Source organism: Pantherophis guttatus, chromosome 2 (genome assembly GCF_059756535.1).
Source record: "Pantherophis guttatus breed Tessera chromosome 2, ASM5975653v1, whole genome shotgun sequence".
NCBI lineage: Eukaryota > Metazoa > Chordata > Lepidosauria > Squamata > Colubridae > Pantherophis > Pantherophis guttatus.
In genome coordinates, this window is record NC_142064.1 from 226,665,415 (window position 1) to 226,681,417 (window position 16,003).

General features: G+C 40.1%; 1 protein-coding gene across 1 annotated transcript in view; it reads left to right on the top strand.

Annotated features, from left to right (window-relative positions):
• LOC117673876 (netrin-4-like) overlaps positions 1-13,785 on the top strand; it is a 68,189-nt gene extending 54,404 nt beyond the window's left edge. The window contains exons 6-10 of the mRNA XM_034431550.3: positions 2,122-2,335; positions 3,953-4,089; positions 5,985-6,053; positions 8,781-8,951; positions 11,646-13,785. Coding sequence (XP_034287441.2) covers positions 2,122-2,335; positions 3,953-4,089; positions 5,985-6,053; positions 8,781-8,951; positions 11,646-11,782 — 728 coding nt within the window. The 3' untranslated portion in view covers positions 11,783-13,785. The remainder of the gene's footprint in view (positions 1-2,121; positions 2,336-3,952; positions 4,090-5,984; positions 6,054-8,780; positions 8,952-11,645) is intronic.
• Positions 13,786-16,003: the final 2,218 nt, after the last annotated feature.

Below are 16,003 nucleotides of genomic sequence, written 5' to 3' on the forward strand. Positions count from 1 at the left end.
CCCTCCCAGTGGGCAGCAAGTTTCGGAGTGAAGACAGATGAAAAGTCTGAATGAAATATCTCATTAATCCCTTAGTTGAGAGCCTGTTTAAAAGAAGTATTCCATTCAGAGACTAGTCCTTGTACTTGTCTTCAAGGATAAATCCTCAAGCTCCCAGGGGAAAAGAAAGGAACAGGATTCAGATGTGAAGATATCCCTCTGTTTTTGTCATCATGATCAAACATGGTCTCACTTGATCAGTAGCATCGGGGATAGCAAGTTCAAATATTCAAACATTAGTCAAATCCTTCTTTACTGACCTCCTCATAGTAATACCCAAACATCCTTTCAAAATATGGAATGCCTTAGCCAAAGTGGAATATTTAACTATGAAGCTATATTTGAGATTTCCAGTTATTCCAGTAGACTAAACAAATCTTCTCAATGAGGCCTAAAAGTAGAACTAGGAATAAGAAATCATTTTGCCTGAAACCTACGGAGTCATTTCGGAAACTTCAATGAAGCCATGTTCTTTCAGGAGGTATGGCTATAACATAAAATGGGCATGGCCAGAGCTTGGAACAAATAGGGCAGTGGTGGGCCGTTGCCAGTTAGGACTGGTTCAGGCGAACTGGTAGTTCTGACGATCAGCTGGCCCCACCCACCTGCCCCTGCTCTATCCTGTCCTATATTTCCTTCTTTCTGGCTCAGCTGATTCGCGCAGCACAGCTGATTTCCGTGCCTCAGCTGTTCTACTTACCGGGGCTGCCTTAGAAGGTAAGCAGCTGAGCTTCAAATCATTGTATTTTGAACACTGTGCACAAGCACATTAGGCGTGCATGTGTGTGAAGCCCACATGTGCACGCAAAACATGTGCTCACAGAACCGGTTGTTAAACCGGTTGCAGTCCACCACTGAAATAAGGCCATTCTTCATTGTGTCATGCAAGAAATCTCCTCATTCTATTCCATCTAACAAACTTTCCAAGTTCTTCCTATGAAGAAAATGGGCACCAAGGAAGAGCAGAGCAGAGCAGAGCAGAGCAGAGCAGAGCAGAGCAGAGCAGAACAGAATAGAATAACAGAATTGGAAGGGACCTTGAAGGTCTTCTAGTCCACTCCCCTGCCCAAGCAAGAAACCCTATACCAGGGGAGGGCAAATGTGGTTTTTTTACAACCTGTGGACTTCAACTCCCAGAATTCCTGAGACAGCTGTCTCAGGAATTCTGGGAGTTGAAGTCCACAGGTTGTAAAAGAGCCACATTTGCTCACCCCTGCCCTATACCATTCTGGATAAATAGCTGTCCAATCTCTTCTTAAAAATTTTCAGTGTTAGAGCACCCACAACTTCTGAAGACAAGCTGGTTAATTATTCTCACTGTCAGAAAATTTCTCCTTAAATCTAGGTTGGATCTCCTTGACAAGTTTCCAACTGTATTTCTTGTCTTATCCTCAGGTGCTTTGGAGAATAGGTTGTCTCCCTTTTCTCTGAGACAGCCTCTTAAATATTTGTTTCTATTGATAGGTAGATGAGTTGCAATTTATGTTTTAATAGGATTTATTCCATTCAACTTTATAGGATTATAGCTTAGGCTTACCATCTCCCAGTTTGGCCAGTTTAGAACATTTTATTCATAAAATCAAATCTAAAAATGCAATACTAGGAATAGGAAAGCAATCGAAAATCTGAAATAAGCAGGCAGAAAAGTAAACAGGCAGAAGGTTCATTCTCTGCAGAAATCCAAATACTTCATGAGTATGTTATTTATGGCTAGCGATAGAGACAGACATTTGGTTTCCATTTAAACAGAACTGACCTATTCATATTTCCTGACATATTTCCTGAATCAGAATACAATTATCCTTCAACTTTCACATTCTCTGAATTTTCAGATGTATAAGAGGAAATGCATGCAGAGATTCATCAGTAACAGCTGTATCTAGTCAATATTTGATATAGAAACCTAATGATATTTCATCCTAATTACAGGGCTACACAGCAATAAATAGTCATACCAGTATTGCAACACGAGTTTAAAACTCAGTTGACTTAACCACTTCCTGACCTAGAGCCCTTACTTGAAAGTTTTCAAAGGGAAAAACCCCCATAAAGTCTATTATTTTCTATTTTCTTCTTTTCCAGCTTGCTCCTGCCATCCCATGGGCTCACTGAACATAACGCTGAACCAAGCTCAGAAATGTCATCCAAAGACAGGCTTCTGCTACTGCAAGCCAGGTGTTGCAGGACCCAAATGCGACTGGTGTCTATTGGGGTATTGGGGCTTTGGAGAAAATGGCTGCCAGCCCTGTGCCTGTGCTAGAGACTGTAACAAGCATACTGGAGAATGTCTCCACAGGTAAGCCAGTTTTCGGCAGTGGAAGCAGAGGGAATTTGGGAACTTCTTGGGAAGGCTCCCCAGGGCAATTCGTTTTGGGTCTCCCCATCCTGCTTGGCCCTCACCTGGAACTGGTTCTTCCTGCTTCTTCCAAATTCTGCCCTTGCTTCTTCTGGTACTTTCTCTTGCTGGCAGGAGTCCCTATGCCACCTAATAAGCTACTTGTCATTTTAAATGTCTATGGAGTTTTTCAATCATCCAGTTCATGGTTGTCCCAAAGATATTTTTCCAAAAGGCAACTGGACTTTCTTGGGGTTTTTTTCTTTGAAAATGTTTCACTTTTCATCCAAGAAGCTTCTTCAATTCTGAAATGAATTGAAGAAGCTTCTTGGATGAGAGGAGAAATATTAAAAAAAAAAAAGTCCAGTTGCCTTTTGGGAAAGGACCTTGAATTGGAACTGGAATTGGTCCTTTAATTTTACACACAACAAACCCACAGGCTATCAAGCATAGGCAGTTCAACTGATAAGATATTGCCTAGAGCAGGGGTTCCCAACCCCCGGCTGTGGCCAACTACTGGGCCATGGTAGTGGTGGGCAAGCATGCATGTGCGCGCATCTCCGCTTGCAAGCTCATGTCCATGTGCTCCATTTTATTTAATTAATTAATTAATTAATTAATTTTTTATACCGCCCTTCTCCCAAAGGACTCAGGGCGGTGAACAGTCAAAATAAACATATATATAAAAATGTGACTAGAAGCAATAAATAATAATTAAGTCAATTTGGCTTATCAGTTAAGATCTTCAGAATAAAATTTACACAATTAGGAAAAGGAAAGAAAAAATTAATTATGCCAGCCTGGCTTGGTGAAAGAGTGAGTGGCTGGTGTGCATCTTTGCCACTTGTGCAAATTAACCTGTGCATGCATACACACTTGCCCACTGCTCGCACAGAAGCATCCCCTCTCCCCCCCCCCCCATCCGCTGGTCCACAAAGCCAGAAAGGTTGGGGAACTCTGGCCTAAGGAAACCTTTAGGCAATCAGCTATGAGACGGCCCAATCACTACTCTAGTGCTTTCCTTGGCCAGGCCCAAAGTGGCATCTGATAGGCTCCAGTGTCTGAATTAAGGAACACCATTAAAGCCATCTGTGGGATTAATTAATTAATTAGAGCTTCGGGAGATCAGTAAGATAAATAAACCATTATATTTGATTCTTAGAGTGGCCTTCAGTGCCTAACATAAAATATACATCAGGAAGAAAATTATGTGGTTTTTTTTAAGTTTTCAAATCATTTTTAAAACAAATAAAAAGAGGGTGAAGGGAATGAGATTCTCATAGCACTGGGATTACCACAGAGAAGGGCCTGGTCCTAGTTTATTTCAGCTTTCTAGGCAGCGTCCTTAGAAAACCCCAATGGATCAGCAGAGCTTCCAGGCAGTTAGAAATGGAAGAATTATTTTCCAAGAAGCATTGTATCTGTTTGTGTAGCAACTGCTAACAGTTGGTTAAACGTTCCATGTTTAATTGGTTCATTGGCCCTACTTCTGTATTATTGAAACAGATTAAACAGATGGATAAATAAAACATTCTTTAATCTCATTCTGTTCTTATCTGTCTGCTCTTCTCTTTCCAGTTATGACAATTCAGCTTTTTTTAATATTCCTGTTGGTGGGAGGATTCCTCACTTCCTTCAAACCCCAGCCAACGAAAGCAAAAATGAATGGCAATGGAATGATCGCAAGCAGGGTTTTTCAGCCTTAAGATACCCAGGTATGATTTCTGCCCCACTCCCCCCCCCGCCCCCAATAAATAGACTGAGACAAATTACAATGTTGATAAGGTACGAGAACATTTCAGATTATTTAGAAATATTTATCATATGACTTACAAAGCATTGACTAAAAAGGATAAAAATTCTGGGAACTTTTGTGGCAGCATATTCTTTATCGAATACTGAAGGAACTGCTGATACAGTCCTACAGAGGAATTGTCGAGTCTGTCATTTGTACTTCTATAACTGTCTGGTTTTGTCTAAACAGAACAAGTGCAGACTTCAATAGATAGGACCAGTGGTGGGATTCAAGTAATTTAACAACTGGTTCTCTACCCTAATGATTTCTTCCAACAACCAGTTTGCCAAACTGCTCAGAAAGTTAACAACTGGTTCTCCCGAAGTGGTGCGAACTGGCTGAATCCCACCACTGGTTAGGACTGCAGAAAAAACAATTGTAACCAGCCTGCCTTCCATTGAAGACCTGTATACTGTATGAGCCAGAAAGAGGGCCGAGAATATATCTACTTACCCCTCACATCCTGGACATAAACTGTCTCAACTTCTTCCTTCAGGATGTCACTATAGGACATTGTGTGCCAAAACAACCAGACACAAAGACAGTACCGTCCAGTGGTGGGTTCCTCCCGGTTCGGCCCGGTTCTCCCCAGCCAGTAGCGGTAACGATATGATGTCACTGAACCGGTTCTGCCACCCCCACCCCCCCGCGCCCCCCCGCATTATTCTTATCTTTTATTTGGCCCCACCCCCAATCTATTACTGCCTCCTGAGTCTCAGCTGCTGGCTAGAGGGAAAAAAACTGTTTAAACTCTTGCCGTGGGGCTTCAAAGGGCCGCCCTACAGCTGATCAGTGTTAAAAGAAAACAAATGAGTAGATCAGTGCCTGCAAAAATACATGAGTAGACCAGTGCCTGCAAAAAATAAATGGGTAGATCGGTACAGCTCTGCAAGCAGTTAAAAGCCTGATAGACCAGTACCTCTGCTAAATCCTAAATAATTGTCACATGACCATCAAGCCACACCCACAAAATAAGCCACGCCCACAAAACCGGTAGTAAAAATTTTTAGAACCCCCCCCTGGTCCCATCCCCCCCCCATGCCATCACTCTGCTAAACACGTAATTCCCACAGAATTATCTTATGCCTAATGTGTAGTAAGACAGCATTACTATTATCCTTAGTGTCTTTCCTATTACCTGCTCCTGTCTTATGACTATCACTTTGTTGGTTGTATCTTATGATCTATGATTGTATCTTATGATTTATCACTTGTTGCTTGCATGTACACTGAGAGCTTATGTACCGGGGACAAATTCCTTGTGTGTCCAATTACACTTGGTCAATAAAGAATATTCTATTCTATATACTGCCTAACATCTTTAAAAATTGGTGGAATCCCCAAATCTCATGTTCCAAGTGAGCATGAATAGTTTCTGGGGCTGTTCGTGGTTCTTTTGTTTATGTGTGTTATATATATATATTTACTTTAAATTACAACCTGCTCAGAATTGTTTGGAATCAGGCATCTTATTAATTGTACAGTATAAAAATATCAATTAAAAGAGTCATTTTGGGAGAGAAAGTTCTCCAAAATTGGGGGTGGGGGTATATAATATAATCCATTATTCTAAATTCTTTTAGCAGATAAAATTTAAACAGATTGGAGAAAGTAAATGCTTACATTGAATTATTTTACACACCTTGAAGCATTTACACAATATCTCAACTCGGGAACTTACATTCTACAGCTAATTTATTGCAAGCATTTATGAAAATTGGGGTGACTGGTTTCTCCCTCTCCCTTGTTCTTTTTTTTTTTTTGTTTTATGCAACCCGTCTTCTTTGACACATTGGTTTATGATTTCCCGGCTAGAAAAGTGTGTGTGCAAAGAGAGGATCCTAGGAAGCGTCAGCAATTTTTGTCAGATGAAATACGCCTATGGTAAGTGAAAGAAATTACTTTCTAAAAAATGGAAATGCAGCATAATTTTCTTGTTGCTTTTTCCATCTTCCAAAAATCTAAACTTTGAATAAGAATGCTTCTGGGTCAAAGAAACTTAAGTTCTAGGCTTCCTCTTGAAATAAAAATTAGGCAATAAATGCCAAAGAGGCCATAGTAAAACCTTATAAGTATTTCCTTTTACATGCACAGAATGGGCTAATCCATGCACACATTTTGCCAATTGTAATTATATGCTCTGCCCTTCTTAAAGGGGGTGCAACTTTTCTTCTGGATTGGGATGTAAACCTTCTTTAGATGCCAGCCTCATTAGATAGATCAAACAGGAAATCAACTCTGCCGGAAGCCTACTTTTATTGAAATTATCTATAACAACAGAATCTTGAAAGTCTGAATGTGCTATACCGCCTCCTCCTATATCCCAATCCATTAGAAAGGCATCTGCCTGACCCGTTTCCCATATTATCTTGTTTCTCGGGTTTTTTTTTTTTAAATCTTTCATCTCCTTTTGCCTCAGCAACAGTTCTTGCCTATTGTGTAAAGGTCAACTTTCTTACTTTGTACATCAGTTCTGGGATGGGTGTGCTGCAACTTGTCTTTGGGCCAGCAATGTCTGCGGGATGGGTCAAAGCAGTTAAGATGACTGATGTGGCATAGCAATGTAAGACCCTGCCTTTTTTGTACACGTGTTTCTGTTAATCTGCGCATTGACACTGAATTTAGAATTTGCAGGAATTCTTTGGATACCAGAGAAGGAGAACTGAGGGAAATTCCTAGACTGTAATAAAGCTTAAAACAGGCGTATTAAGAAATGACCCATAAATATTTACAATGTCAGGAAAACATGACCTCAATCAGCCAGGTGAGCTCTAATCAGCGGTGGGTTGCCCCCGGTTCGGACCAGTTCTATAGAACTGGTAGTAAAACCGGCGGGAGGCTCCACCCACTGACCCCGACATCATCAGAATGCATGTCATCAGAGCACACGCGCGGCCCCATTGCGAACCGGTAGTAAAGATTAGTAGAACCCACCCCTGGCCCTAATGGTAGGGAAAGGTTCACGTTCTGGAATTCAACTCACAAGGTAGCTGGGAAAAGGGGGAAAATTGAATACCCTTTTCCCCACTCCCCCACCCTTTTGAATCCTCACCTCAGTACTAGGATAATTAGCAAGAGAAAACCAGTGTATTTGTATTTACATTCAGTGGAAAGGATGAGATTACAAGAGAGTAAGCAAGCACACAATGGGGAATACACATTGAAAGGAACGCCTTCGTGCTGGCAAGCTTAGCGTGCTCCTGGCCTGCTTAGGATATAAAGGCAAGCCTTTGAGACCAAAATGATTAGGATCATGCCAGTTTCAGATGGCAATGCAAGCTGGACAATCTAATTAACTAATGAAGGTTGCAGAGCTGAGCTAGCTTGCAGTTTGCACCTTTCAGGGAAGCACAGCCTGTACACAAAGAAAAACAGTTTAGAAAGAGATAGCTTGTCCAAACAATTTCTTCCGTCTGCAAGGAAAAAGATTCTGGGAAGAAGGAAAAAGGAGAAGAAAGGACAAAAAATATAAGGCGATCCTACAGGGCAGCATGTATCTGTAAAATTGACTCTCATAGAAAAGGGGTGGGGCTTGAATCACGATGCCACATCTGCCACCTTGCTTATTTTAACATCCCCATCCTACTGATGCTGACTTGTGCCCAACCTGCTAACAATGTCTTGTTATCTTTAAAGTGGATTGGCCTGAAGCTTTTGGCCCCAACTTATATTTTAAGGAGATGGGATGGGGGGTAGGGGGGTTATAAGGAGTGAAATAATTGGCTTGGACTTTGCGGATGCTGAAGATAGCTTTAGCTCCTTCAAACCTTCCAACCAGCTTGATTCTGAAATTTCTGAGCTTTTAAGGATGAAATGGGTGCTCAACCTTCTAGTGTCTGTCAAAAAGCCATTGTAAAAAGGCTGAAAAGTTCAGACCTTCTTGCACCAAGTGGCCTCTTGGCACCTACAAATGGGGCTTTCCTGCCCCTGGTCCATGTGATTCCTAAGCCATCATGCGTCCAAATAGTTGCTGGAAACAAGCTTCTATAGCTTCAGTAACAGAGTTGCCTCATTTGATTTATATTGTTCTCATTCTAAGGGTATCAGTACTGGTAGTAGATAAATGATAGGAGGAGATAACACCCATCTGCCTGGCAGCCATTATACATATTGATGTCAGTATAAATAGGCAGTTGGGTAAAGGCAGATTTTTTAAAAAATTTAAGATTGGAGTGTGATGGAAAATATAAAGTTTCTTCTCTTGCATTACAGTTCTGGTTCTGTTCTTATGTTCCTTTGGCAGTTGCTGTAATGTAATTTATGTTTCACTTATAATCTAATTGGGCTTTATAAAAGCTGAGATACTCATTAGTCTCTCCTAGGGAACTCAGGAAAAATAGGCAGGACTTTTTGGTTAACTCTGCTATAGCATCTAACTGACCTGGGGATAATCTTGATAGAAACTAAGCGGAATCAGACCAATGTAGCATAATCAGGAAACCAGTAGGCAACTCTAGGCTGTAGAGTAGACTGGCAAGTGGGAAAAAAAATCTCAAGACGGCAAAAACTGGTCATGTCCATATTCTTGCCAGGAAACAGCATCTATGTATTCCAGCTTGGTTCAAAGAAGACTTGAAATTATTATACAAGTGCATTTATGCTGTCTTGCAGTTTTAAGAGCAAAAGTTCTATCTGCGCATGACAAAGGAACCCATGCTGAAGTAATTGTGAAGATAAAGAAGGTTCTGAAATCAGGCAAAGTAAAAATCACCAGGAACAACCGAAGCATATATCCAGATTCTTGGACCAATCGAGGGTGTACATGTCCTATTCTAAATCCTGGTAAGTATTCTGCCCCACTATTCTAGTAAGTTGAGGGTCACTGTCGCATCTTTAACACACGATGATGAAACTTATTTTTCTTCCAACTCATGCACAGGAGAGATCCCTTAGTAACCTAGTTCATTGTTGGAGCATAGTGTTATCATGTAGTAGGATCCAGCTCTACCTGCAATGATTAAAAAGCTCAATTTGAAGAAGGAATTTTTTTTCTCAGAGAATTGCTATCAACACAATATTCATGAGCTCACACATGCTAAATAGCAATAGCACTTAGACTTATATACCACTCTACAGTGCTTTACAGCCCTCTCTAAGAGGTTTAGAGTCAGCATATTGGCCCCAACAATTTGGTCCTCATTTTACCCACCTCGGAAGGATGGAAGGCTGAGTCAACCTTGAGCCTCGTGAGATTTCAACTGCCAAATTGCAGACAGCCAGCAGTCAGAAGTAGCCTGCAGTACTGCACTCTAACCACTGCGCCACCGTGGTTCATCAGCTTTGTTTAATAACAGTTGGCTGAAGTCAGGGTTTGTGCAATATATTTAGTGAAACAAACCATGATGGCTACAATCATAGAACTTAGAATAACACAGAATAACAGTTGGAAGGGACCTTGGAGGTTATCTAGTCCAATCCCCTGCTCAAGCAGGAGACCCTATACTGTTTCAGACAAATGGTTGTCCAGTCTCTTCTTGAAAGGTCCAGTTATGGGGTACCCACAACTTTTGAAGGTAAGCCATTCCACTGATTGATTGTTCTCACTGTTAGAAAATTTCTCCTTAATTCCAGCTTGCTTCTCTCCTTGATTAGTTTCCATCCATTGTTTTTTGTCTTGCCTTCTGGTACTTTGAAAAATAGTTTGCCCTCCTCATCTTTGTGGCAGCCCCTCAAATATTGGAACACTGCTATCATGTCTCCCCTATTCCTTCTTTTCACTAGAATAGACATACTTAGAACTTGCTAAGCCCAAATCAACAGATCACATTTTTTTCTGCTCATCTATATGGCAACTTCTACCCTGCATTTGGGGTCTGAATTTATTTATATCCACGGGGATGAGTGAGTATAAGGGTTACAGATGGCATGGCTGTGAAGCAGAGGTATCCTCAATGGGTGGGTTTGTCTATTTTCTGTTTTATATGTTTTTCATGAAAGTCACATAGGTACATTAAGGACAATTCTACTGATATATCAATGAATTTCAATAGCGTCATCATTGATCTTTGAGGGCTTGGTATGTGCAAAACAAGAATGTTTTTTGGGGCTTGGTGTAGTATGTTGTGTGAACCCATCTACTGTGGTTTTTCAACTGCAGTTTACACTTCACTATGTTGTATGCACTTCAACAGTCATGGTATATTCAGTAAACTATAGTTAACCCAATTATAGTTTAGCACAATGTGTCAACTAACCCACTGTGAGCCAGCATAAGACTGGATATTAATGTGATATCTTGTGATACAGGAGCAAAGTTAGGGATTAATGTCTACATTCTGAAACATTCTTCATAGCCTGGTGCCTTTGGATAAGTTATATTTTAATACTTGCAGGCTGGCTATACTGACTAGAGATTATGAGAGTCAAATCCAGTCTTTCTGAAGGGCATCGGTTATAAGAGTGCCTTAGAGAACTTGCTAGACATGTGCATGGACTGATACGCAGATTCTGCTGTCTTCTTGTTCTTTAATTCTTCACAGCATAGGCCTAATTAAGTCTCCTGCATTTTGTTTCACACTTCTCTCCAGATGTTTGCTGGTCTTTTTTTCTTTAGCTTATTTTAGAAAACTAGTAACTACCCGTGTTTCCCCAAAAATAAGACCCTGCCTTATATTTTTTTTGAACCCCGGAATAAGCGCTTGGCCTTATTTTCGGGGAGGTCTTACTATTTTGGGGCATGTGGAGGAAACCAGAGGAAATGGCGAGGACAAGTTGTGCATGCAGTTAAATATTTTCGGGGTGGGCTTATTTTCACCGGGGGGTGGGGGTTATTTTAATGCATGTACTCAAAAGCCCAATTGGGCTTATTATCAGGGGATGTCTTATTTTAGAGGAAACGGTATTGCTTTTTCACAATTCAGTTTGCAACTCTAATCATCCCTACAACCTATTGCATCATTTCAAATTGCATATCAAATTAATTCATTTGCATTGATTTTTCAAAATGTCCAACCTAAAACTACATGCTCCATATGGTGCCACAAGTGTGCTTGAAAATAAAATATTATTCAGTTTGACTCTTGAGAACTTCATAAACACGCCCAAGTATCATCTTGGCAATACCGTGAAATCAGTTTACTATTGCTGTCTTCCAGGATTTTTAATTTCCCAGTCTAGGTTAAGTACAAATCTAGCTATGCGAGGAAACTCATGAACCTTGTAATTAAGTAATTTGCATTTTAAGTCATCCTGAGCACCGTGTTCAGGTAGAAAGAGAGGGGAAGAAAAATTAATGGATGATCTTAATTAAAATTATCCCTGTGAAGTCGTCTGGGCCAGGGGTGGACAAATATGGCTCTTTTATAACCTGTGGACTTCAACTCCCAGAATTCCTGAGACAGACAAGCTATCTCAGGAATTCTGGGAGTTGAAATCCACAAGTTGTAAAAGAGCCACATTTGCCCACCCCTAGTCTGGGCAATCTTTGATTCTGTAAGAGAATTGATTCTTACAATATGTAATCCTTTTTCAAACCAGGTATAGACTACTTAATAGCAGGACAAGAAGACGCACGGACGAATAGACTCCTTGTGAACATGAACAGTCTGGTGAAGCCCTGGAAAGCTCACTGGGGGAAGTTTGTTGCAGATATACTACGAACCGGATGCAAATAATGTATTTTTTTTCCGGGTCAAGTCACACACATTAATAATATGGCAGTGAAAAGTTTAGTTAGTTCTCTAATGGTTAATCATAACTTTTATAATTAAGGAGAATTTAAAAGCAAACTCTCTTTCCTCCATTCCATTAAGTGCTTTAGACAGGAATCTTGTTCCGGGATTTCTTTTTTCCAAGACAACAATTTTCTCTCTCGCACATTTGTAAAAAATAAATAAATAAATGTAAAGACTGCTGAATTAACCTCATGTACTTAGGCTCACAGCCTGGCATATAGCTTGTTTTAGGATTACCGTATCTAGAGCTTTCAAATTCCACCAATACAATATATTTGTAACTGAGGCCAAGATTATAGTACGCTGTTGATGCACAGTCATTACTAACAGAAAACTAGAACCCCTGCATTATTTATTTTTCTGGAGCTGGATTTTTTTTTATAGTGACTATGAAGGAAGAGCAAAAATTTGCTAAGTTACAGGGCTACAAAACATCAATCGTTGGTCTGTCATATGAGTCTTGCTTATAGTTGAGAGGCCTGTTTAAAAAGCTGTTATTTTAAGGTACCCTACATAGCTTTTGGGTTCTACGACGTCTATGTGTTCTATTGGAATTTGCACTGGAATTGAGAAGATATTGTAGATGTGTCTTTGTGTCTATTTTATCAGAGAAGAAAACAGCAAAGTTATTGGAAATCTGGAAGGCAGCCTGAAAGGACTTGGAGCTGCAGGGATTCTGGGAAGTGGAGGTCCCTGTTCCTGCTGTTGGTGTCCCCCTAAATGTCCTGACAAAATTCATGGGGAAAGAAGATGACTAGCAATCTACACATTAGAATAAAAATAGCTGGCAATCCAAAACTTGATTACCACCACATTCCAAAGATTTGTTTTCTATAGTGTTGTTCCCACAACGCAAGAATCCAGAAAGTTCTGGTTTTCAAGTTGGTCCCACCTGCTCTCACCAACAGCCTTCTCCTGTTTTGTCCTGCATTTAGCATCCGTTGCATCAAAACCAATGCAGAAAGACCACTGCTATGAAGGACTTTAGGAGCCTACCAAGTTCTTTTAAGAGAACGAATGAGGCAAGAACCAGAAGTATTGGAATTTGCTTTGGGGTTATCAGATTTGCTACTGGATTGCATAGAAGACATACCAAACTGGTGATTTAAAGACTGACTGCCTCTTGAAACCCTCACATGGTCCTTTTTTGTTTTCTAAGTTAATATTTGATTTTCAATTTCTGTTGTGCTCATTTCACCTAAAATGCTTCATATTACCACTTTGTAGCTTCAGTCACTTGCCTTTTTCATACTGTATGCATGTTCAAGACATCTCAAAGGACAGATGCTTCTATTCATGATATTTATTTACTACTAGCCAAGATTCTTCTAACAAGCAGTGCTCCAAGGCAGATACAGATGAAAACCACTAACATTGCTGTGATTTGCTCAGGCAGAGACTAGTCAGAAAACACACAATCTGCGCTGCAGAAGAATGAGTGATTCCCCAGCTCCCTAGTGTTAATTGGTACTTCATTAATCTTATATACTATGCAAAACATAGTTGTGGTCTGAGACATTAGATACCGATGCAGAGAAAGAAAGTCTTCTAAGACAGCCGTTAAAACCCAGGCATTTCCATATAACTTGTGCTGGAGTATGACTGATGTAATTGTTTATATCACTTCTTGTTCTAGACTATGGAATTTCTTTTGAAAGGCACTAAAGTGTTTGCACTAAAAAAAATAATCTCTCCTAAAATATGGGCAATAGGTTAAGGGAAGAAGTTTAATTTTGAATACATAGTTAAATGTCTTTTACTTACGCTTTGGCCAAGGCATTATAAATCTTACTACCCTTTTAATGTAGAATCTGTTATGCATGTCAGTTAATTTATGGACACAGGACTTTTATTTAGTTCATCACAGTTTCTATTAAAATGCTAAAATCATTTTGGACACACTGTATAAACTATGTTTATATTATTCCGCCTGCATTTTTTTCATATTTTGTCTGATAAGTGTTGTCAGATAAAGAGCTAGATGGTTTATTGCTAAACCTAAGGGATTTCATTCATATAAAACATATTGTTAGAAGCTCTGGGTTTATAGCTGCTACTAAGTCAAAAGGCAATTCAAATACCCAAAATTTAAATGAAGAGACTAAAGAGGAAAAATAGTAGAATAGGATATGAAGAAAAGTAACAGCAACAGAACAGAAACCAGAGAATGATGTTTGCTCCATTTTCACCAGCATTTTCACCAGCATTTTCAATGGGGCATGACAGTGTGGATTGGAACTAAGGAGTCCCTGGTTCAAATTCCCACCTACCCAGAGAACTCCCTGAATGAGAACAACCTATTTCACAGAACTGTTCCAAAGATAAAACTGGGGGAGACTCTCATGCACGCTAATTTGAATGCCAGAGAAAAACAGAATATGCAATGGAAACAAGAAATGGAAACAAAAAAATGACAAGACTAAGCATATTATCCTGAGATATAGTTGAGGTATATCTCATTCAGGTAAGTGGGGTAGTACTGATGTTAATGTGGTGAAAACAACTTTCTACAAAGGCAAACTAAAAATAATGGAATTGCTTGAATTGCAGTCCCATTGCTTGCAATGGGGATGTATGGCTTATTTTCTGCAGTGATTTCAAATGAACTCACCTTAAGGAAATTTAGTCCACTACAATATTCAAATGCAGACCTAGTAGCGATGCCTTTTGGACACCAAGGTGGCCCTGTGAGAATCCTATGGTGAACAGATGTATCTTAGAGTGCTGTTGTAATGGCTGACAGCATTACCCAAAAGCAGTCTCCAATAGAGATGTCTTATTAACCAGATGCTACAAAATTAGTTATATAAAAAAATCTTTAAACAAAGGGGGCGGCACCAGCTTCTGATAGTCAACCACTGATTTTCCTTTTGACCTGGTTTAGTTAAGTCCTATTCACAAATGCACTTCATCTGATTCCTCAGGAACTGTTCTCGTGGATAGCTGTTTCATTGACACTATATGCAGGCTGAAGAGGTTTTCTTGACAGTTTTTCTGAAAGGGTCAAACTATTGCTTGCATTTTACTTCAGTAAATGAAAAATGTATGTAAAATGTATGTAAAAAAAAATTAAAATGTCACATATATTCTGACCCTGTCAAGACATAAAAACGAGTTAATCGAAGTCAGCAGATTAACTGACTGGGGTGCATAGTATTGTGTGCTTCTGTTCAAAGATTATTTGGTTCAGTAGAGGAAACCTTAAGAGAGAACAAATTTGATTTTACAAAAAAAAATAAAAATAAAAGAACTCTGTTGATCTCACATTTATTAAATGTCCCTTAGGTTCAAATACTCACATGTTGGCAGGTGCAGGGCATCAGACTTAAGAAAATCAGTGAAATCACCTCTTTCCTTTCCATCCACTCATATCTAGTTGATCAAGCCTTTGCTTGAATGGAAAGATAGAATCTCAAAGATTTACATGTGTATTACACTCCTGCAATATTTTGTAGCAGAAAATCTACTTTAAATATGACTTAATCACCATGGCTATATGGGACATGTACTGTACAGTGAAAACTTTAGGGTTAAACTAAATTATTGGATAGGTTAAGATGTTCTTAACACAAAGAACATCTACCGATATCCCTTGATAATTCCAGAGCCACTTTGTCCCAGAATTCAGATCACAGGATGCTAGAATTCTCAGATGAGAAGGCTTGAGGTAGTCCTCGTTCAAAGACCCTAATTGAGAATGGACTTTTCACTGCTAAGCAAAAAGGTTGTTAGGTGGAATATCACATGACCATACCGCTTAACAATGGCAGTTCCAGTAGTCCCAGTTGTGGTCATTAGACAAGGGCCACACATTTCTGCTCTGTGCAAACTGTCGTCCCCAGCAGAAGCCTGAGGTTCTTGCCTAACAACTGCAACTGCAACAACTGCAGAGCAGGGCCTGAGGAGCTCCCTTTGACAGATGGGACTCTGCCACTGCTGCATTTGCCTCTGGTTCAACTCCCTCCGCTTGTCTATCTCCCACTCCATCGCTGCCCCTTTTTGAATGCCTTGTACCTTGCTGCCCCTAGCTGACCTTTGCCATCTTTCTCCTCCTGCTGGTTGAGGGCCCAGACCTGGGATGTGCACAGGAGACCCTCACCTGTTCAAGGGAACATGCCAGATGTGGATGGGGAGGAAGCAGCAGGATAGAGCTGGGGACAG